Source organism: Balaenoptera borealis (assembly GCF_965194805.1).
Source record: "Balaenoptera borealis genome assembly, chromosome: 20".
Classification (NCBI taxonomy): Eukaryota; Metazoa; Chordata; class Mammalia; order Artiodactyla; family Balaenopteridae; genus Balaenoptera; species Balaenoptera borealis.
Window position 1 is genome coordinate 8140481 of NC_138879.1, and position 22052 is coordinate 8162532.

Below are 22052 nucleotides of genomic sequence, written 5' to 3' on the forward strand. Positions count from 1 at the left end.
GTTTTTTATGTCTGAGAATCTTTGTAATTTTCACTGTGATTTCTTCTTTGTCCTGTGAATGGTTAGAAGTGTGCTGCATGATTTCTAAACTTTGGGAAATTTCTAGAGACCTATTATTGATTTCGAACTTAATTCCACTTTGTGAGAGAACACACCCTAAGTGAGTTCAATCCTCTGCTATGTGTTGAGACACACTTGGTGGCCCGGCATGTGATCTATGTAGGTAAATACCCTATATGCACCTGAAAAGAACATGTGTTCTACAGTTTGGGGGCGCGTGTTTTACATCTGTTGGTTAGATCGTTTGTTAGTTGTAGTCAAATTCTCTATTACCTTAATTATTTTTCATCTGCTTGTTCTCTGATTGTGGAGTTTTTTATTTTTCCTTTTAGCTCTTCAACATTTGCTTTCTAAATAGATAGATATCATGTTGGTTCTGTTTCTCCTCTGGAGAACCCTGACCAATACAGGGTCTGGACTGAGTAGAAAGACGCTTCTGCTCATTTTGCAAAGAATGTGTTTTTTTGCAGTTTGAAGTGAGACTTCTCTTGCTCAGTTCCAGAGGTTTTTTTTGTTTTGTTTTTTTAATGTTTCTCTATAAAAACAGGCTGATCCTTGAGGCTCCAAACCTGCTGGACATTTCCTGCAAAAACAAAGACAGCTCTGCTCAGTGCAAGGTGACATTTCCATATTCAACCCAATTTTAGTTTTCAAGTTATAAAAAAAAAAAAAATCCTGTTGTTAACTGGACTGCAGTTTCAGCATGAATTATGGAAATATAATCTCCTCTCTTCTAAAAACTAGAAGAGAAAGCACAGGTTCAGCTTTGGCACGAAGAATTGTCCGAGAATGAGCAGAGAAGACAAAGAGTGGTGTGTTTAGAATGGCTCAGCCTTGTCCCCGGGGAATGAATTATTTGGAAGACAAGGTCAGTCTTTGCAACAAAGGAGAACATTTCAGGCAATGATTCAGAACTGTTGCTTCCATGTTGCACTACTCCGACATGAACTTTGGAAAAATATGAGACTTTTCCCTGTTCTCGTTCCCTGAACAGGCCCAAGCAAGCTGAGACTGAATGATCTTTAGTTCTAAAAATAATACCGACTTGGATCTCTAAGCTGATTCTCTCCATAGGGCATCAGAAACCATGCTGGGGGCGAGGGCAAAATACTGGGCAGACAGAGCCGAGCGCGCTGGGAGTGACCCTTCCCAGCTTCAGCAAGGGCAGTGGTAGAGAGCAGCTGCCCTGCCGGCCGCTGGAAAGTCTGAAATGGAATCCAGCATAGAGTCTCAGTAGGACAGAACCTCTTCTGTCATGGGGTTTTCAGGAGCTCTTGGTGGAGGCCTTTGGAGGCATTTCAGGGTATCACCAGTACCCATACCTCGTTGAAGACTCTGATTCAAGGTGAGACCATAGTGCCTCCTAGTACCTTCTAGAGTCTGCCAAACAGGAGACATCTCCTCGCCCGTATCTCCAGATTTACAGCAGCACTGGCAAGGTGGGCTCACAGGGAAAGACATGGAAGGAGGAAAAAGGCCAGGGGGAGTCGGGGCTGAGAAGATAGAAGGGTAGACATTAAGGAGACAGGTTACAACAAATCATGGACCAAAATAATTCAGAAAGTTGTAACGTTCCTGGCTCAAGTGTCCTAAGTGTGTCAGGTTCAAGGGGATCCAGGCTCTCTAAAAGCTAAAACCCCCCACATGATACAAATATCCAAAAATAGCTCTCGTCCATCCATAAACGGGAAGATTATGTGGTCACTTAATGCCCCAGCTACACCAACTCACTGTCAACAGTGAGACGCTGCAGCGTGTGTAGATGAGTGTTATCTCGGGAGCCAGGCTCTCGGAGCCCACTCTTAACAGCTGTGTGATTCCGAGCAAACAGTTATGTCTCCCTTTGCCTCAGTTTTCTCCCCTGTAAAGTGGGGATAATAATAGTTAGTGAGTTAATACATGTCAAACAGAACAAGGTCTGGCACGTATGAGCTATTAGGTGAAGGGAGATGGGAAATGTTTATACATATTTATTAGGTCAGAGGCAACCAGGAAAACAAACCACGTTCTTTCTTTCTTTCCTTTTTTTTTTTTTTTTTTGGCCACGCCTAGCATCTTGTGGGATCTTAGTTCCCTGACCAAGCATTGAACCCGCGCCCTCGGCAGCGAAAGCGCAGAGGCCTAACCACTGGACCGCCAGGGAATTCCCAACACATTCATTATTTTCACAAAGAATTTAATATAGAGAATTGGTTAAATGGGTATTGCAGGATAGAAGCGGCAGAAAGCCGACACTGGGAGACCACAGCAAGCAGCTACCCCACCCCCATGAATGGGGAACCAAGAGGACAGGTTGGGATTATGGGATCCTAGAAGCCTGGAGGAGGGGTCCCACGGAGCTGGGACTCGGATCTCCGGCGAGGAGGCACTGCCCAGCTGGTGCAGTACCTCTGAGAGGCACAGAGGCTGGTTCTGGGAGCGCAGGGACACTGGAGCCTGGAACCAGATGTCACCATTGCCAGGGTGGTGCTCGGGTGACCAAGGAACAGACAGGAAGCAGCGGCCTTTTCTCCCCTTCCAGCCGTGCGGGCCCCACTAGCGCCCCTGGCGGCAGAGGCTGGAAGGGAGCGGCCGCGTAGGAGAAACGGGGTTCGCAGCGTCCCAGCAGCATCACGGAGCTGCGTGTGGTCCCCACTCGAAGCACTGCCCTTCCTCTCCTTCCCCACAGCCTCAGGACAGCGGATTGGAGGAGGAAGAGGGTGGGGTGCTCAAGGCCAGAGGTTTAAAGGCAAGCCTGAATGACAGTGTGGCCACAAGAGGGAGAAAGCAGGGCAGGCTGGCATGTGGGTTTTAGCATTGGAGACGGGGTGGTGGTCCGGCCGCGGCCACGAGAGCCGGGGCTGAGGTCAGACGCGGATGAAGATCATTCTAGGTCGGAGAGAGATTATGGCAGGCGTCCAACTCCCAGGACCTAATGTTTACGCGTTCTCAGAACTTGGAGCCAGGAAGATTGTGAGCGGGGAACAGAGACGTCAGGAGTGGGCTACAGCAGAGGGGGTGTTCAGAGTGGTGAGCCCAGTAGCAGAGGGTCAGAACAGGAAGGGCTTTGCAGGAGGAAGAGAGGTGTTCTGGAGGCCACCTGAGGAGCTGGTAGGACTACACCAGTGGGGGGGCAGGAGGCAGGGCTCTGTCGCCCATGAGGGGGCAGCTCTGGAGTCAGACAGACCTGGACTCAGTCCTGTTCTGCTGCTTCACCTGGGGGAGTCCGTCAACCTGTACCTGCGTTTCTTCATCTGTGGAACGGTGATCACAATAATACCTGCCTTGGGGTGGTGGTGAGGACTAAATGAGAGGCATGTGTGACAAGGTGGAGGGAGGTGCCTGGCAGGATCTTTCCTGCTTTCCAAGAATTGCCAGAGCCTACTGCCAAGAATAAAATGCACCCCACATTCTAAGTTCAGAGAACTACCAGCCGGGGGCTAGCTGGGAGATGCCATGCAGCACTGACTCTTTAAATCCTGTGTGTAATCCAGCATTTGGCTGGCCTTTGTCTGGTTCCTGGGAGGTCACCTCTAAATCCTTGGAATTTCCTGAGTGATAGGAGTGTCAGTAATTCATGGTGGGCCCCTCCAACTCTATCTGATAGTTTAGGATAAACCACATGATGTTAGCTCAACCTCTGGGGAAGGAAGGGGAGCTGGAGATTGAGTTCAATCAGTGGTCAATGACTTAATCAATTGTGCCTACATAATGAAACCCCAATAAAAACTCTAGACGCCCAAGCTCGGTGAGCTTCCTTGGTTGGCAGTGCTCTGCCAACAGGGTAACGTGTCCCTGAGGACGCCAGAAGCTTCAAGTTTGGTACCACCCCACCCCACCCCGACCTCACCCTAGGTGTCTCTCCCTGTGGCTGGTTCAGATTTGCCTCCTTTTGCTATCATTAAACTGTAATAGCAAGTACAGCGCTTTCCTGAGTTCTGTGAGTCATTCTAGTGAATTATTGAACCTGAGGGGGTAGTGGGAACCCCTGAATTTGTAGCCAGCTGGTCAAAAGTGGGTGTGGCCAGGGGACCCCCAAACTTGCTGCTGGTGTCTGAGGGAGGACAGTCTTGTGGAGGACGGTGGTCTTAACCTGTGAAGTTTGGCCCAACTATGGGTAGTTGGTGTCATGGCGTCCTGCCTCAAGAAAAAGGGAGAGAGGAAGGGTGAGAGGCTGCTTCTTCATGAAGGCTTGACTGGCTTTTCTTGAAACCAGGTGGGAGTGAGGGGGGTTGGGGACACAGTGGAGTCACTGTAAAGTGTGTGGGACAGTAGAGAGGAACATCTTGTCTCCCACTTGGCTGTCCACTTGGCCGTGGGCTGGTGGACCTGCCCCGGGGCTCCTGAAGTTTGGACAGTGCCCAGAGGAGCTGGCATGGTGGGCAGTCAGCCAGGAGGCAAAGGACTGGATCCACCCATCCCCTCAGAAGATGGATGCAACCCCACAGCCCCAGAGTCGGATCCAGAGTATGGATGGAATTGCAGATTCTGGGATTTGGGATTGGGGAACCTCCTCAGAGCAATAAATATGGCATGAGGCCACCTCCAAAGGTCAGCAAGAATGTGTAACCAGGGGAGCCCCTTGGGAGAGAGTCTCTGCTGGCAGGCCTGTGGGGTGCCCACTTGTCCACACCAAGTCTAAGGAGCACTGGTTCTCGACCAGGGCAAGGTTGCTCCCAGGGGACATTGGCAATGACTGGAGACATTTTTGGTTGCACAACTTGGGAAGTACTACTGGCATCTAGTGGGCGGAGGCCAGGGATATTGCTAAACAATGCACAGGACAAGTCCCCACAACAGAGGATAATCCAGCCCCCAGTGTCAATAGTGCTGAGGATGAGAAACCCTGCTCTAGAGAATGAGTTGGGTCAGCAGTAAAGACCCAGGGCACAGGACAGCCGCATCACCGCCCCCAACTAGTCACCACAGGAAACACATCTGTTTTCCATTTCTCTCCCCTCTGCCTCAACCTCATGAAGTAAGCACAGAGGAGTGGGCAGCTTGTGAGAGATGGGCCTCGTCCCTGCTTCAGTGCTGGAGCCTGTGCTTGAGATAAGTTTGACTTTCTTTCTTTTTTTTTTTTTTTTTTGGCCATGCCCACGGCTTGTGGGACCAGGTAATCAAACCCAGGGCCCCTGTAGTGAAAGTGCTGGGTCCTAACCACTGGACAGCCAGGGAATTCCCAAGTTTGAGTTCCTAAATGGACAAGTCTTAAACTCCCAAGTGGGGCTGCCTTAATAACAAAAAAAAAAAGTGACTGGAACAGTGGAATCAGATTGAGGTGCCTTAATGGGGAGTCTTTCACCCAGTGACAAAGGGGGTTTGGACAGAGCACAGCTGGCAGTAGTTACTGGAAACAAACAAACAATCAACCTTTTCTTAATGGGCACTTCAACAAGACAAGTCTTCCTAATGAAACGGGCTAAGTACATGCATTGCTCAGCCCAGTGTCTGGCACAAAATAAGAGCGTGATGAATGTTAGCACTTGTATTAAGAAGGAAGTGGAAAATCAGCAGCTTCTGGGGGTAGAGAGAAGGCTTAAGGATGAACGCCGCCGTCAGGCAGGGTAGCTGGTTTCAGTTAAAGCAAGGAGACCCAACGAAGCTGGGGCGTTGATCAACACGGCGCTGGGGTTCCTGAAAATATATTTGAAGGAATCTTGTTCTTAAGCTACAAACTAGTTTCCTTAAGGGTGAAGCAGTTCCCTAAATTTGTCCCAATTCTCAATTCCTGAGGTAAGTAACTGAGAGTCCCTAAATATGGCCTCCATCAATCCCTCCTCCCCGACCAAGGGGGAAGGACCCTGGTTCCATTCCCTGGAATCTGGGCTGGCCTTAGTGACTTGCTTGAGCTGTAGAATGTGGCACAAGTGATGGCCTGGGACTTGCAAAACCAGGGCATGAGAAGCCACACAGCTTCCGCTGGGTGTCTTGGAATGACGCTCTTGAGACATTCCCTCTGGGAACCTAGCTGCCATGTCACATGGAGAGTCCACACAGGCGCTCTGGCCGACAGCCCCAGCTGAACCAGCTGACAGCCTGCCTCAGTGGTCCCACGGGAGGGACCCATCTCAGATGTTCAGCCCATTGACATTGTAATCACATGAGTCCCCAAGTGAGAACCATCCGGCTGAACCCAATCAACCCACAACGGACCCAATAAATTATTGCTTCAAGCCACTACATCTTAGGGTGATCTCTCACTCGGAAACAGATAATTGGAACACTTCCCTAGGGAGTCAAGTACTTGAAAGGTTTCTGAGGAAACATATGGTGCTTTCTTGGATGAAAAATTAATTGTCTTTCTAGTGATTGTCCAAGAAGGGTTTGCACAAGTGGGATATCCAGGCTGGTGGAAAGATACAGGTCAAACACCATGCCAAGCCCAAGTTCTAGCCTAGGCACGGTACCAACTCACAAGCTGGGTAACCCTTGACATGAAAGCATTCCAGCTCCCCCCCACCCCGTCCTCCCCCACCTGCCCATTTCTTCCTCCTGTCACTCCTTTCCCATTCTTCCGTAAATTTTAAACCACTATTCCAAACAACCACCATAGAAACACAGTCAGGATCTTAGAAATCTGACCTATATCATGAAGGTACAGTGTGATGAGGTGGAGGGAGCAGGAACTTCCAAGGCTGACCCCCAGTGTGAGAGTCCTCATGGTGGGAAGGTAACTTCATCTTCCTTTCAGGGAAAGTAGAATCCCCCCCGGTAATTAAATACCAATTCGATATTAAGAAAGAGCATTTTCAAAATTGTATTACTGTTCAACAGGGAAATAAGATTTAATTGAGTTTTTTTTAATTCACAAGAGCATCTGCTTTGACGCACCTAGTGGGAGTGAGTGTAATAACTGCAGAGCCTCCCCTCCCCCCATTTTCCTGGAGCCTGGGTGGCAGCCAGCTTTGTCACTGTTCCCACATTCCCAAGCCAGTGTCTGGGAGGATGTGGGGAGAGGCTGTAATAGTATGTGTCATTTCTGTACTATGCCTGACTCATTTCCAGACGTGCAATAGTCAATGGGACTCATGACAATTCATGATGCTCCTGAATAAGAAAGTTTTTCGTGGCAGTTACAGAATCTCTGGGAGGCCTTTGAGTTTGCCTGCCTGCTTGGAAAACAGGCTTCAGATCCTCCTTTTATGCTAAGTCAGTAGTTCCCACATTTGTCTGCATATTTATTTATTTATCTGTTTTTAATTTTTAAATTTTTTGGCCTTGCTGCACAGCATGTGGGATCCTGGTTCCCCGACCAGGGATCAAACCTGCGTTCCCTGCGTTGGAAGCGCAGAGTCTTAACTGCTGGACTGCCAGGGAAGTCCTGTCTGCATATTAGAATCACTTCAGAGCTTTGAAAAACTCTGAAGCTCGGGCCACACTCCAGACCAGTTAAATCATAATCTCTGGGGGTGGGACCCAGGTATCTGTAGTACTGAAGCTCCACCAGGGGGTTCTGATGTGCTGACTAGTTTGGGAGCTGAGGTGCCAAATGACCCAGAAAGGAGATGGGTCCATCAGCAGATCCCATGGCTATTGCCAGCTGCCTCCTGCTTTCCTTTAGGAATATCCCGAGGCCAAACCCACTTAGAGCCCTCAGCCCTTACCACGTCTGAGCCATTTGGAAGAGCCTTCACAAATAAAAAAGGCTGGATTTAAAATTTTTCCATCTCTAATGGATTTTCACTTTGTTTAAATTTTAAGTATTTTTTCCCAAATATAAAAATACACTGCATGAGTGGTTATCTTGTGCGGGGCGGCGAATGGCTGGGAGGGAGCACCAGGGGTTTCTAGGATGTGCTCTTTTATTAATGCAGGTGTATTGGTGCATAAATTCATAGTTTATGATCTGTGTGCTTTCCTGTATATATTTATACTTCAATAAAAACTCCACACAGCAAAGTGCTTCAGTTATACACACACACACACACACACACACATTCTTAAAAAAAAACAAACCTCACACATATTGCATAACTATGGGGGGAAATACAGAGAAATGAAAAGAAAATAACAGTGACCAAAGATCGGCATTTAGGGCCTCCACAAGGTGACACTACTTTTGAGACGAGATAAGTCCCTCCAAATAATGCCACCAAAGCACTGGCGGCCATCCCTCACCCCTGAAAGAAGAGGGAAGGACCTCTGAATGGTTCCATGAGGCTGACATTACTGGACTCCGAATAATTTAGTGACAAGGAGAAAGATTCTCTCTTTGATCTAATCGGGCTCATCTGAGCCCTCTTCTGACTAGGTCTCAAACCCTGGGCTTCTGTGTCCTGTTTTGCAGAATCCAGTTCTAGCAAGAATCCTGCTAAGTCAGTTTAGCCAGAATCCCCCATCCTCCATGTCTGGTCACCTTCAATATCTGTTGAGGTTCCCCATCCTCCACCACCCTGGGGTGATGTCTGAGCCCCCTGGCCTGCCTTCAGCAAGTTCAGGTAGGTCGGTTTAGCAAAAATCTTCCCTTTCCCCTGATGTTTCCTCTTAGTAATCTTCCATCCACTGACCCCAATCTGCTCCCTGGCTATACATTCCCACCTTTCCTTATATTCACAGTTGAGCCCAATCTCTATTCCCTCCCCCACCGCTGCAAGACCCCAGGTAGTGGTCCCTGCCCCCATCAAGATGGTCCTGAAGAAAGTCTTCCTTACCCTTCTTTAACAAATGCCTGGAATAAATATTTAACACCACCCAAATCAGAATTTCAACTGCATCCTTAGAAATGGACTTTTTGTGCATCACAAAAGAATGATCCTGAAAGGGTCATGGCTGGTTCAAGTCCCTCATTTAAAAAAATAAAATAAAATTTGGGAATTCCCTGGAGGTCCAATGGTTAGGACTCTGCACTTTTATTGACGAGGGCGCAGGTTCAATTCCTGGTCAGGGAACTAAGATCCCACAAGCCAAGGCGTGGCCAAAAAAAAAAAGCCAGTAAAAAATAAATAAATAAATAAAATAAATGTACATTAAAAAAAAATTCAGATGAATGCACATAACATAAAATAAACAAGTCAGTGGCATTTAGCACATTCACAATGTTGTGCAACCATGACCTCTAACTAGTTCCAAAACAAAACCAATAATAAAACTATCACCCTAAAATAAAATCACCCAAGATAAAACCCATATCCATTAAGCAGTGTCTCCCCATACCCCTGGCAACCACCAATCTGCTTTCTGTCTTTATGGATTTACCTATTCTGGACGTTTCATTTAAATGGAATCACACAATATGTGGCCTTTTGTATATGGCTTCTTTCACATAATGTTCATGTGGTTCATGCACACGGTAGCATAGATCAGGACTTCATGCCTTTTTACAGCCAGATACTATTCCTGAGTATGGATATGCCACATTTCTTTTACCCATTCATCTGCTGATGGACACTTGGATTGTTTCTACCTTTCCGTTATTGTGAATAGAGCTGCTATGAACATTCGTGTACAAGTTTTTGTGTGGACACATGTTCTCAGTTCTCTTGGGTAAGTACCCAGGAGTGAAACTGCTGGGTCATGCGGTAACTCTATGTTTAACTTTTTGAGGAAACTTGCGTCTCTCCTTTTTTTGGGGCGGGGGGGGGGGGCCGCCACGTGGCATGCGGAATCTTAGTTCCCCAACCAGGGATGGAACCCGCACCCCCTGCAGTGGAAGCTCGGAGTCTTAACCACTGGACCGCCAGGGAAGTCCCAAGTCTCTCCTTTCTAAAAGATATTTTTCAGGAATTCCCAGATGGTTCAGTGCTTAGGACTCCACGCTTTCACTGCCGAGGGCTCGGGATCCCACAAGCCATGTGGCTCAGCCAAAAAGAAAAAAAAAAGATATTTTTCTTGGGGGTAGACAGGAGGTTCAGTTAGGAATTTGGAATTAACAGATACACACCACTACATATAAAATAGAAAAACAAGGACCTACTGTATAGCACAGGGAACTATATTCAATATCTTGTAATAACCTATAATGGAAAAGAATCTGAAAAAAGAATATATGTATATGTATAACTGAATCACTTTGCTATACACCTGAAACTGATCCAACATTGTAAATCAACTATACTTCAATAAAAAAAAAATTTTAAGATATTTTTCTCAAGGGCTGGTGGGTACTCCAGATTTGTTTCCCACATCTCTTAGGACCATTTCTTCATGGGCGACCTGCTAGTCTTTGTTAAGTACACACAATATCCAAGTCTTGGTTTAGAATTAGAATTAGGCTTCTGCTATTCCACTCAGGGTCCTCAGCATTTCAGAAATGCCTGAGACCTCAGAGACCTGGCCTTCAGTGTCCTGGGGTTTGCTTGTCTCCGGGCCGCCACTCAGCCTCTCCCCAGCCTGTGTGGCTCCTGCACCACTAATGGCTGCAAATCGGGATAACAGAGCCACCCCTGAGGACTCAACACACCTCTCCCCTTAGGATAACACTTACCCCTGCCAAGAGATGAAGGCGGCAGATCCGATTCCACGCTAATCATATTTTGCAGTTAGACTGTCTTCCCTCCTTAAGTGCTCAAAGTTCTCAGTCTGAGAACCAAGTGGTCACAGATACTTGTCACATGGCAACTGGAACCTCAGCTTAAAATGATAGGATCCTTGTGCTTGTTTGCAAATACCAAGTTCTGATGCTATGGATTTTTCTAGGTCACGCCGAGTCAGGAAGATGGATGTGTCCTTCTAACTCTGCACCAGAGCCGTCAGTCTGTCCCTCCCTCCCGGGACCCATCAGCCTGCTGCGTGGAGCCAGGAGGAGATGGGGTGTTGGACTGTGTCCTTCCTGGGCTCTGCATCACTGCAGCAGCCACGTGGCACCCAGATGGGGCTCCCTCCCCTGGATCCGCCAGAGGGATGCAGTTGGGAGAGCAGCCCACAAGCATTTCTCTCGAGGACTTCTGTGTACAGAACCGCACCGACTGCAGCTCTAGGAAGGAGACAGCAAGAGAAAAGAAAGGATATGTTGTTCAGCCCCCACCTATAAGCTCCTCACCGCTCAGGAGCGTTCTCCAAGCCCATTCCATCTTTTGTTTGTTTTTTAAAAAAAATTTCACTCCTTAGTCTGTAAGCTTTGACAGGTAATCACTAGGTTCCCCATTCTGTTTTGAAACAGGGAGTTTCAGAGGAGGCTGCTAGGATCATCTGATGGTGCCTTGAAGGAGAAATGACATCTCAACTCATTTTCAAGATGCTGGTCACGTTGCTGTGGTCAGCGCTTTCAGGCAATGAGCAAAAAGAACGAGCCGCTTTTGGAAATGGTTCTCCTGTCGGATCAGCACAGCATCGCTCCCTTGGCTGCACAAAGCCTTGGGGGCACACGTGTGGAATGAGGTTACGGTGTCCCTTGCCCTGGGCCCCTCTCCTCGACCCCTGTCCAGCCCATCCTGTATACTCATTACTTAAACTACCAAGGTTGTGTCTGGAAAGAATCGAAGGGTTTGACCTTCAGGAGGCCAGCCTCCAGGAAAGGGGAATTTCTATTCTCAGGATGTGGGTAATGAGCATCGGGCAGGCAAGCCCACTCCAGGCTCCCTCTCTTTGCAGCTTGGCAAAGAAGCGCGCTGGCCCCTCTTCTGCCTCCAACAAATTGGCTTCTGCGGAGGAGGCCTGAGTGGCTGCACCGTTTGGATAAAAGACGAGAGAGGGACGCGTCCCCAGGTGGCCACCAGGGGCCAGCAGGGCGCCTCGAAAGGGCGTTCCCGTTCCCAAGGCACAGTGAGCATCTCCGGAGGGGGTGAGCTAGGACTTCACCTTTGCTCGGAGGAAGGGATCCATCCGCAGGTACCAGGAAGCCACCCTAGACCATTAGCGCAAACGCACTGTGTCCAGCCCGCTGTCTGTTTGCTTTGGGAACAACCCAAGGACATAGCTTAGCTTCAGAGAGATGTGAAAGTGGAAAACATTGCACAACAAAAAGCCCCCGGAAAACTGTGACACACCCATCCCCTCGGCCTGGACGCCAGGCTACTACCAGATAAAAGCGGCTCAGCTCTCCTGCTGCCCCACCGACCAACCGTAGAGGGGCCGGGTCCCTCTTCCCGCTTCCCAGAAGTTCTCCTTTTGGGAATCACCCAAAGCACCCAAAGCAGTTTGACACATGGCTGATGGCTTCTCTTCCCTTAAATGAGAAGGTTCACCAGTTACACAGTGTCTCCGAACCAGTATAAGCCAGTATAAATAAGTGATTACAAAGCACAGTTGGGTGGGGTGAGGACTGGCCGTGGCCTCAGAAGGGGATCATCTCTCCCCTCACAAGTATCCAGGATGGGGGATTGGGCGCTGGAGACCAGGCCAGAGCCCATGCTGGGCCCAGACCAGAGCTGATGTCAGCGGGAGCCTGTGGAAGGCTCCTAGCCACGGTTCTCCACGTGGCTGGCCTGGTCCAGCCTTACCACAGAGGACAGAAGTAGCTGGACTGTCAGGTCACATGACAGGAGCTGAGCGGACCGCACATTTTGTGTAATACCCAGCAGGCTGCGCCCTGTGGTAAGCCCTTCCTGCCAGGCTGGAAATGGATGGGCTGGTCTGCTCCCCACCCCTTCCTCAGGTGAAAAGTCATTTGCACACCTATAATTACTATATTTAGTGAAGATGTCAATTTCTCTCTCTTGGGTAATTTTTTTTTTTCTCTCCTGGGTAATTAAAATAAAATGGAAACCAGCTTTCTTTGCAGGGGCCTCTGCCAGATGAGTCAAAGACCAAAAAGTCTACAGAATCAGGTGTCGATGACCTCAGCAAGAGTATTTTCGGTCCCACCACGACAAATGCTTATTTGGGGGAAACTAAGTTCCTGGTTTGTGTTCAGTTGGTAGCACTGGGGAGGTGAGGAATGCTAGAACGAAGGTTCTGTAGCCAAGTAAGGACACGGTTCCCAGACTTTTCCTACCCAGCTGTGGTTAGCAAAATAACAGCCCCCCAAAGACGGCTGTGTCATAATCCTTGGGACCCATGAATATGTTACCTTATATGGCAAAAGGGATTTTGCAGATGCTATTAAGTTAAGGCTCTTGAATGAGGAAAGTATCCTAGTTTAGCCAGGTGGGGCCAATGTCATCACAGACAGGAGACCCTGCAAGAGGGAGGGAGAAAGGTCAAAGTCAGAGATGTGACAGCAGAAGCAAAAGTCAGACGGAGACCTGAAGATGCTATACTGCCACCTTTGGAGGTGAAGGAAGGGGTCCTGAACCAAGGAATGCAGGTCTCTAGAAGCTAGAACAGGAAGACAGCACAGCCCTGTCAATCCGTTTTAAACTTCTGACCTTCAGTACTGCAGGATAATAAATTGGTACAGCAATAGGAACCCAGTACACTAACACAAAACTTAGCTTTGTTCTTCCGAGGACTGGGGAATAAACGCATCTGCTCAGGATGCCAGAGATGCCATAAGCCAAGTTGTGAGGTAAGATCTGAAAGCCAAGGTAGCCGGGGCAGTGTGCAAGCCTGGGCAAAGCCACCCGGCAGCCAGCGCAGATATAAACGATTCCTCCCAACAGCGGAGGCGGGCAGGTCCAGCTCCCAGACACCTTTCCTGCGACACCCACACGAGCGTGCACTGTCGTCCTCTTTGGGGACACCTAGTATTGTTAGATTTTTTAGTTTAAAATGGATACCTCCATTCACACTAGAGTCCTAATAACTTATTGGTTTTCCCTCCCAGAGTAATTTGCTTTCGAAAAAGAACATGCCCAACAGAAGAGAATGCAGAGCCTAAAAGAACAAATCTCAGCCAGATCTTTCACAAGGGAAGAGGGCCATGTGACGAAGAAGGCAGAGTCTGGGTGATGCATGTACAGGTCAAGGAACACCAAAGTTTGCCAGCCAGCCACCAGAAGCTAGGAGAGCAGCCTGGAACAGACCCCCCCCCCCCTCACAGCCCTCAAAAGGAACCGACCCTACCAACATCTTAATCTTGGATTTCTTGAGAACAGTGACGCAGTAAATTTCTGTTAAGCCACCCAGTTTGTGGTACCTTGTTATGATGATCCCAGGAAACTAATACAAATGCCTTCAGATGCCGGGCAAGCAGCTGAAATGAATGAAGTGGGTGAGGCTCGCAGGCTTCCATGGGGAGGGCTGTGCCCGCGAATTTCCCTGAAAGGGATGTGTCCCTCTCAGCAGGCCTGCAGGTGAGGGTGCGTGGCAGGCAGAGCCCAGAGGCCCAGAAGAGACTTTGGTTCCCAGCCCTGGCGAGGACACCCGTGAGGAGAAGTAGGCCACGCAAGAGGTAGAGTTGGGCTCACTCCACCACACCCAGAGTGGCTGAACCAACGCAGAGACAGAAACTCGGAACATTCCCTGCAAGCAGCCAAGAATCTTGTGTGACCAGTCTGCTCTCCTGGATGTCCATGTGGACATCCACGTGGCATGCTCTTCCACGCCCAGCCAGCCACCCTCAATGCCTGGCACGGTCACCAGGAGCTCAGAATGGAAAACCACGTCTGGGGCTGTCCCAGAACACAAGTCTTAAAAACAGTTTGCAGGACATCGCTGCAAACTGCGGTCCAGTGGTTAAGACTCCATGCTTCCAATGCAGGGGACAGGGGTTCGATCCCTGGTCGGGGGACTAAGATCCCACATGCCGCGCGGTGCGGCTAAAACAACAACAACCAAAACCAACCAAACAAAAAAAACCAACAACTACACAGTTTGCAGGGCTGGATACCTCCCTTCCCCTGCCCTTGCAGCCTCTGAGGCAGAAAGGACTTGAGGTCAAGGGAGGCCTCGAGGTCCTCCAGTTCAACTTGGGAGCTGAAAACCTCAGGAATAGGTGAGATGGCAGGAAGCCTCTCCTAATAAAAGCAAGTCATTTGCCATCTGGCGGCCTTGGCTCCAAGTTTCCAGAGAGCCGGGCCAGGCGCAGTGAATGCCTGCTTTCTTTCTTTGAAGAAGAAAAAAAAGGGGGTTCTCAGGTGTGTCCACCTGGGAAGGCTGCCCTCAAGGAGGAAGGAGTGTGGCTGGGGGAGATGGAAAGGCAGTCTCTTTCACCTGGGAGACAGGTGTTACCTGCGGGTTGGCGATCAGCACACATCAAGCCTGACTCCAGCGGCCCGTGGCCACAGCAGCTAGTTGCTTAATCAGAACCTGGATAATGAAGCCTGGAGAGGACTTCGGGTTGCTTCCTCTTTCCCAGGGAGACCGAGCAGCTGGGTTACGGGGGCAGCTCTGTGGCAAGCAACCCACCCGGCCGACAGATACTCAGATATCAGCTAGAAGCCTGGGGTCAGCTGGGCCTCTCAGCCTGGGGTTTGGGACCTGTGTTTGCTTCTCAGCTCTGTCGGGAACTGGTTCAGTGGCTTAGCCTAGACCCTTCACCTCTCAGGGTTTCAGTTCCCCGTCATCAAAAGGGGCAAAGCATCTTGCTCTTGCTCAATCCTGTCTCTTGGGCCAGGGATGCTGATGAGTGTTTCTGGAGATGAAATAAAGCTCTTTAGAGAGGGGCTGGAGGGTGGTGTGGGCCTGGAGGGAGGCAGCCTGGAGGGGGGAGGTGACGGACAAGAATGAGGAGGGCAGAGCAGGGACCGTGGGGGTGGGGGCGGGGGCGAGGCCGCTGGGAGGACAGAGGAGCCATTGTGCGGACTGGAACCGGGGCCAGAGGGCTCGCCCTTCACCTCCCTCCCACTGGGCCCCCGGAGGCCGGATAATGAACCCAGCAGGCTGCTCCGCCTCCCTCGTCGCTTGGTTTCCAGTCAACCTCGCCCCCGTCCGGCCCCACGACCCCAGGGGCTCCAGCCCGGGGTGCTGGGAGGCGGAGGGACCCAGGGGCAGGTGGGCTTTCTCCCTCCGGACTCGTGCACAGCCAGGTCTTCCTTTCCCGAGGGCCTCAGTTTCCCACCAGACTCCAAGGTTTAAGGTTTAAGGCAGCGGCTTTTCAGGACTGATGGAAGTGCCCTCCCGAGCGGGGGAGAAGGGGGAGGCTGCCCTGGCGGTCTTCGCAGCACCCTCCCTCCAAGACTGAGATCTCGGGGAGCACCCCGCCCGCGCCCCACGTCTTCTAGGCGCCAAAGCCCTGACTTTGACCGGAGTCCTGGCAGGAGGAGAAGGCAGGCGAAGGGGGAGGAGAGGGATCGAGCCCCGGCTCCCGCAAGGAGCCCCCTCCTCCCGCAGGCGCTTGAGTCCCCGCGTCGCGTGACCGCGGCACTGCGGCTGCAGCGCCGCGCTCCCCTCCTGGCGCCGGATTCCTGGGGGTTGCGGGTGGGGGCCTGTAGGTTCAAGATCAGACCTCGGCGGACCCCCACCGCGTCCCTGCGAGAGGGTGATGCCGCCCCGCCCCCGCTTCCTCTCCCGGTTCCTAGTTTCGCATAGTTTCTCGACCCGTGAAAGCGTCGCTGAGTCACCTTCCCGGAACACGCTCGGGACGCTCAGGACCCAGCCAGGGCTGCCCGGGGGCCACGCAGGGCGGAGGTGGCCACCACCCGGACGCGTGCCAGGCCAACGCGTCCCAGCCTGCGCCTCCCCTCTACGTGGGGACACTTGGGCCCCGCCCTCCCCCCCCCCAGGTGTTGGGAAACGGGGCCGGGCCGCCTGGGTCCTCTGTAAGAGGAGATGCGGCGGAGGCGCGCCCGAGTTACCGGGGCCGCAGAGACCTGCCTCTTCTCGACTTAAGAGACGATGGGAAGAGAGAGGTGTGAGCGGGTGTCGGTGGGGGCAGGTGTGGGCGCGTGAGCACTTTGCAGCCTGGGCCTGTACCACCTCAGCCTCCTACAGTGGTTTGGTTTTTCCTAACTTTGGCCCTACCTGGTCAGGTCGCCAAGTCCGCTTTGGTAACTTCCTCCTCTGGGTCGCCGCAAACAACTCCCCAGGGAGTTTACTCGAGTTGGTCGCGGACAAGTTCAGGTCAGACACTCACTTGCTGGTGATACGTTTATCACACAAGCACCGATACACGAGTCCCGGGTCCGTTTGCATCTTCCCGCTGAGCCAGTGGGGGCGGCGGAGGACACGCCCCCGATGCTTGGCTGCCCAATGCGGATGGGGACCCCTAGGCCTGTTTACACCGCCAAGCTGCTCTCAGGTGCGTGAGGGGCGTGGGCCTGAATCGCCCGCTGCGGAGCAGCTTCTCTGGCCCAGGCGAGCCTCGATGTGTTGTCCTCTGCGAAAAGGATCCAACTTTTGAGGTTCTTGACAAGGCTCCCTCCTCTGGACCGCATCCCCCCGCGCCGGTCGCCCGCCCTCCCCGGGACCGCTCGCCTGGCTGCCTCAGGCTCGGTGGCTGCGCTGCAGAGCTGCTTGGTCGGGAGGCTAAAAATAACTCGGGGAGAACTGGAGCGGCTGGAGAGACGCCTCGGCACGGAGCGGGGGGCACCCGGCGGGGTCTGAGCCTCGAAATCCGGGTGGGATGGGGCGGGGCGCGCGAAGCGGGAGCTGCTTGCCCGGAGCCGGCAGCGGGGCCAGTTCTGGGGCGGAAGGTCGCAGCGTCCAGGGACAGCCGAGGGTCTGCCCGGAGCCCTACCCGGGGGCCGCTCCGACCTTGGGCGCCGAGGCGAAATCGCGTGGGGCCCGCGCCTCGGCCTGCGCTGCGCGTTCACCCTCGCGCGCCCGGGACGCTGCGCTCGCGACGCGCCGCTCGTGGCCGGGCCTGGGGCTCCGCGCCTTGCCAACGGCCTCCACCTCTCCTGCCGGGCCGCGGCGCCGCCTTCCGCCGGTCGCCTACTCCCAGCGTCCCGGGACCCAGCCAAAGGGCTGCGCGTGCCCGAGCCGTGAGCGCTGACCGTGCGGGGGTCGGCGAGGTGAGGCCGGGGACAGGCGGGCTCCAGCTGTGCCGGGCGCGGGTTCCTCCCCCGCAAATGCGGGGGGCGCGGGGCGTGGCCAGGCCGGGCGGCGAGGCACAGGTCCCTCCCCGAAGTTGAGACAAAAGTTTGAGGCCGGAGACAGCGAGGCCGTGCAGTCAGCGTTTGCCCGGCGCTCCAGTTGTCCCTCAGATGTGAGGCTGAGCCCGGGACGAGCCGCGTTCAGCCCTAGGCCACTGTGGGGAACGGAGGTGGCGCTTCCCCAGCAAAGCGGACCGACTGGGTAGGGCTGGCCGCCCGCCCTGTCCTCTCGCCGTGCGTGGCTCCTGGGCGGTCGGGGGAAACTGCCGTGCACCGCATGGCCTCCGCGCCCACTCGGCTCCGGCCGAGGGAGGCGGCGGCTGGCGGCCGGGCTCCGGCTCAGCTCTTGCGCGACTCCGGCGCTGCTCCCACGAGCGCTGCGCGCGGCGCCGCAGAGCCTGTTCTTAGAGGCGCGCGCGGCGACTCCGGCCGCTCCGGAGCTCAGGGTAGAGGACACGGCGACCCCGCTGTTTCGGGGCGGGGATCGCTCGCCCCGAACTTCGCGCCCTGCGATGTCCACTCACGTTCTGGGATTTTCACGCAACTGGACTCCCCTCCCCCTGGCAGCGCCCAGGGGGTGAGGACCTGATCCCCCGGAGAGAGCCACGGGGCTCTGACTCATCGTCGGGCCGGAACCCGAGGCCCCAGGAAAGAAAGCCCCTCAGGAGGAGACCCTTTGCCTCTGGGGGTGGGAGCTCAGTTCTAGGACGGGAGCGCCCTTGGTGGCACTGGACCTCGGCTCTCTGGACCTCTCGGAAAACTAGGCGATGCCGGAGGCGCGTGGTCCCAGGACCTAGCAGGGCGCCCCCCCCCCACCTCAGGGGGCCGCTGCGGACTCCACCAGCGCTGTCTCCTCTCCCTCAGATCCGGCAACCGCAGGGAATGACGCGGGTGCCCCTACAGCCCCGGCTCCGGGCGGGGAGGGCGAGCCCCACAGCCGGCACCAAGACGCCCGCCTGGGCAGCACCGATAAGGAGCTGAAGGCAGGAGCCGCCGCCGCGGACAGCGCCCCGACAGCGCCGGGGACCCCCTGGCAGCGAGGGCCTCGGGTCGCGGTTATGGATGCAGGTTTGTGGGGGCCTGGCGGGGAAGGCCTGTAGGGGGTTCCCTTCTCTCACTCGCGAGGAAGGTTGGCCCGAGTCAGCTGAACAAAAGAGAGGCTGTGGACGCCCGAGAGAAGCACTTTTCCCGACGAGACCAGAAGCGGGCCGAGCCTGAGGCAACCAAGCTGGCCGGGTGAGGAGCGCGGTCCCGCCGCTGGAGCTCCCCACTGGAGGCCGCTGCCTCTGGTCAGACTCTGTTGGATCAGTTACCCGTGGGTTTCAGGCACCGCGTTTCCACCCCAGTGCCCTTGCTGTGGTCGTCAGCCCCCTAGTGGCCGGTTCGGGTTTGTCTTTACAGCGGGCGGCTCCCGGAACCCGCTCCCAAGGCCCTGCCGAGTGCTGGTGCTGTTAAATCCGCGCGGGGGCAAGGGCAAAGCCCTGCAGCTCTTCCGGAGCCACGTGCAGCCCCTGCTGGCCCAGGCCGATGTCTCCTTCACGCTGACGCTCACTGGTGAGTGTCTCCCCGCGGGGGTGCAGGGAGCATCCCCAGCCAGGGACCCACCCCCACCCCCCAACCCCCACCCCAGCCCCCGCCGTGATAGCCGCGCTGCTCTCTCCGCAGAGCGGCGGAACCACGCCCGGGAGCTGGTGCGGGCGGAGGACCTGAGACGCTGGGACGCGCTGGTGGTCATGTCTGGAGACGGGTTGATGCATGAGGTGAGGCCCGCACCGCGAGGCTGGGCCTGGGTCGTGGGGGTGGGGTGCTTCCCAGGCTGAGGCCACCTGTGCTCCAACAGGTGGTGAACGGGCTCATGGAGCGGCCTGACTGGGAGACCGCCATCCAGAAGCCCCTGTGCAGCCTCCCAGCCGGCTCTGGCAATGCACTGGCCGCTTCTGTGAACCATTATGCCGGGTGAGAGCCCAGGGCCAGAGTGGGCCTCAGTTTCCCCTCAGTGCCGCCCTACTGCCAGGCTTTCTTTCATAAGTTACCACGCGCAGGGGTAACTTCCCTGCCCTCTTCTCTGGAGCCTCGGCCCCTCCGTTCTGGGGCCCTCTCCGTGACTCCAGCTGCTGCCTCCACTTGCTCCATCTGTCACTCCTGCCAACTCCCTAGGGACTCAGTGTCACTTCGCCCACCCCAACGCCCCAGGAGGAGGAAGGGGCGGACGTGTGAGGGCTCCTGCCCTCCCCATCTGACTTCTCCCCCTGCAGCTACGAGCAGGTGACTAATGAAGACCTCCTGACCAACTGCACACGGCTGCTGTGCCGCCGGCTGCTGGCGCCCATGGATCTGCTGTCCCTGCAAACGGCCTCCGGGCAGCGCCTCTTCTCCGTGCTCAGCCTGGCTTGGGGTTTCATCGCTGACGTGGATCTGGAGAGTGAGAAGTTTCGGCGCCTGGGTGAGATGCGCTTCACTCTGGGCACCTTCCTGCGTCTGGCGGCCCTGCGCACCTACCAGGGCTCCCTGGCCTACCTCCCTGTAGAAACGGTGGTCTCCAAGATGCCCCCCTGCCCCGCTCGGGACCAGCAGGCCCAGCAGGGCCCTGTGGACGCCCACCTGGTGCCCCTGGAGGAGGCAGTGCCCTCTCACTGGACAGTGGTGCCGGAGCAGGACTTCGTGCTGGTGCTGGCACTGCTGCACTCACACCTGGGCAGCGAGATGTTTGCTGCACCCATGGGCCGCTGTGCGGCCGGCGCTATGCATCTGTTCTACGTGCGGGCAGGTGTGTCGCGGGCCACACTGCTGCGCCTCTTCCTGGCCATGGAGAAAGGCAGGCACATGGCGTGTGACTGTCCCCACTTGGTGTATGTGCCCGTGGTTGCTTTCCGCCTGGAACCCAAGGACAGGAAGGGTGTGTTTGCTGTGGATGGGGAACTGATGATCAGCGAGGCTGTGCAGGGCCAGGTGCACCCAAACTACTTCTGGATGGTCAGTGGCTGCAGGGAGTCCCCACCCTCCCTGGAGCCACAGGCCTCACCCAGCCGGAGGCCACCTCCAGCGGAGCACTTATGACTCCGCGGGCCTTGCCGTGCCTTCGTCTGTCTACTTGGTTTCCTCTGAGCTTAGGCCCCTGCCCCCCCCCCCCAAAGACTGGAGGGACTGTCCACAGCTCACATGGCGGGTCGGGAGGAGGAGGAAGGCTCCTGGAGAAGGCTGGGAAGGACGGCTCTGCCCACCAAAGGCCAGGATGAGGTGCTGGGCTAGGAGTGTGGAAGCCACCATGTTTTGTTTTGCGAGCCCCACCTCTTGAATCAAATCCAAATAAAGCAACATTCCCAGCCTACTGGTCTTATCCTAGGGGTTGGGGAGAGTGGGGTCTTGCTTCTTCCAGGGCTCTAGAATTTAACATGATGCCCAATGGTCCCTCCTGGATGGGGCAATGCACGGTACTGGCCCCTGGGAAGTCATTTTGGTGGTGGGCACGGGATCAGAGCTGGTCCCGGCTGCTTTTGTAGGGGTGGGGCCCTGCCCCAGTGATGATTATGCCACATCTGGCCTGGAGCCAACTGCCTGTTCGCACAAGCGGGAAGACTGAGGCTCAGAGCGAGTATGTCTTACCTAGGGCCACACGGCCAGCGAGTCTCAGCAGGAAGAGAAAATGTCTCTCTCCGAGTTAGGCGCCCTGGGGAAACCTGGCAAGGAGCAACGGAAGTCAAAATGGCAGGCAGCTGTCCCCTTTTTACGAGGAGTCCGTCATTCCTCCAGGGAGGAATCTAGGTCTCCCTCAGCCTCCCCTGCCCTCCTCCAGCCCGTCCTTGTGGGGGAGTGGTGGGCAGGGGTTAAAAGGAAGCAGCAGCGAGGGGCAGATGCCATCCGCTCAAAGTGGGGAACCCTTTTGGCTTCAAGCCCAGGCCAGGTGCTGCCAAGTCAGCTCCCCCAGCATCTGGAAGGAGCTGAACCGGTGCAACTGGTCAGTCACGGGCCCCTGGGGACCACAGCTACTGCTGACGCACTGCTGAAAGGTGGCTCTTGAGGAACAGGACACGGGCCCTGCTCGGAGGCGAGAGCACCGACCCACTGAACTTCTAGACCCTCGTCTCCCGGCCCCTGTGAGTCCCCTGACGGGAGACGCGGAGACGCAGAAGCAGGCTGGGAGGAGAAGGTGCCGCTGCCTCGAGCCTCCCCAGCAACAGGGATCTTTCCTTCCCCGGGGGAGGGTGTGTGAGGTGCCCC

At 54.5% G+C, this 22052-nt stretch overlaps 1 protein-coding gene and 1 long non-coding RNA gene across 9 annotated transcripts; one reads left to right on the forward strand and one right to left on the reverse strand.

The window, feature by feature from the left end:
* Positions 1-1576: 1576 nt before the first annotated feature.
* LOC309618056 lies at positions 1577-16885 on the reverse strand. 3 transcript variants are annotated; one of them, XR_014238294.1, is made up of 4 exons: positions 16762-16885; positions 10466-10954; positions 6625-6726; positions 1577-5676 (listed from the first exon to the last, which is right to left on the reverse strand). It is a non-coding gene; the product is annotated as an uncharacterized lncRNA (long non-coding RNA). The 3 variants fall into 3 exon arrangements; XR_014238293.1 differs by lacking the exon at positions 6625-6726; XR_014238295.1 differs by lacking the exon at positions 1577-5676 and having other exon boundaries at positions 5685-6726.
* SPHK1 (sphingosine kinase 1) lies at positions 16194-21160 on the forward strand. 6 transcript variants are annotated; one of them, XM_082371198.1, is made up of 6 exons: positions 16194-16649; positions 18699-18902; positions 19236-19388; positions 19500-19594; positions 19675-19790; positions 20090-21160. In XM_082371198.1, the coding sequence occupies exons 1-6, from the start codon at positions 16283-16285 to the stop codon at positions 20889-20891; spliced, it is 1737 nt and encodes a 578-aa protein (XP_082227324.1). In that variant the 5' UTR covers positions 16194-16282; the 3' UTR covers positions 20892-21160. The 6 variants fall into 6 exon arrangements, with proteins under 6 accessions (XP_082227324.1, XP_082227328.1, XP_082227327.1 ...); XM_082371202.1 differs by lacking the exon at positions 16194-16649 and adding an exon at positions 16913-17141; XM_082371201.1 differs by lacking the exon at positions 16194-16649 and adding an exon at positions 17148-17753.
* Positions 21161-22052: the final 892 nt, after the last annotated feature.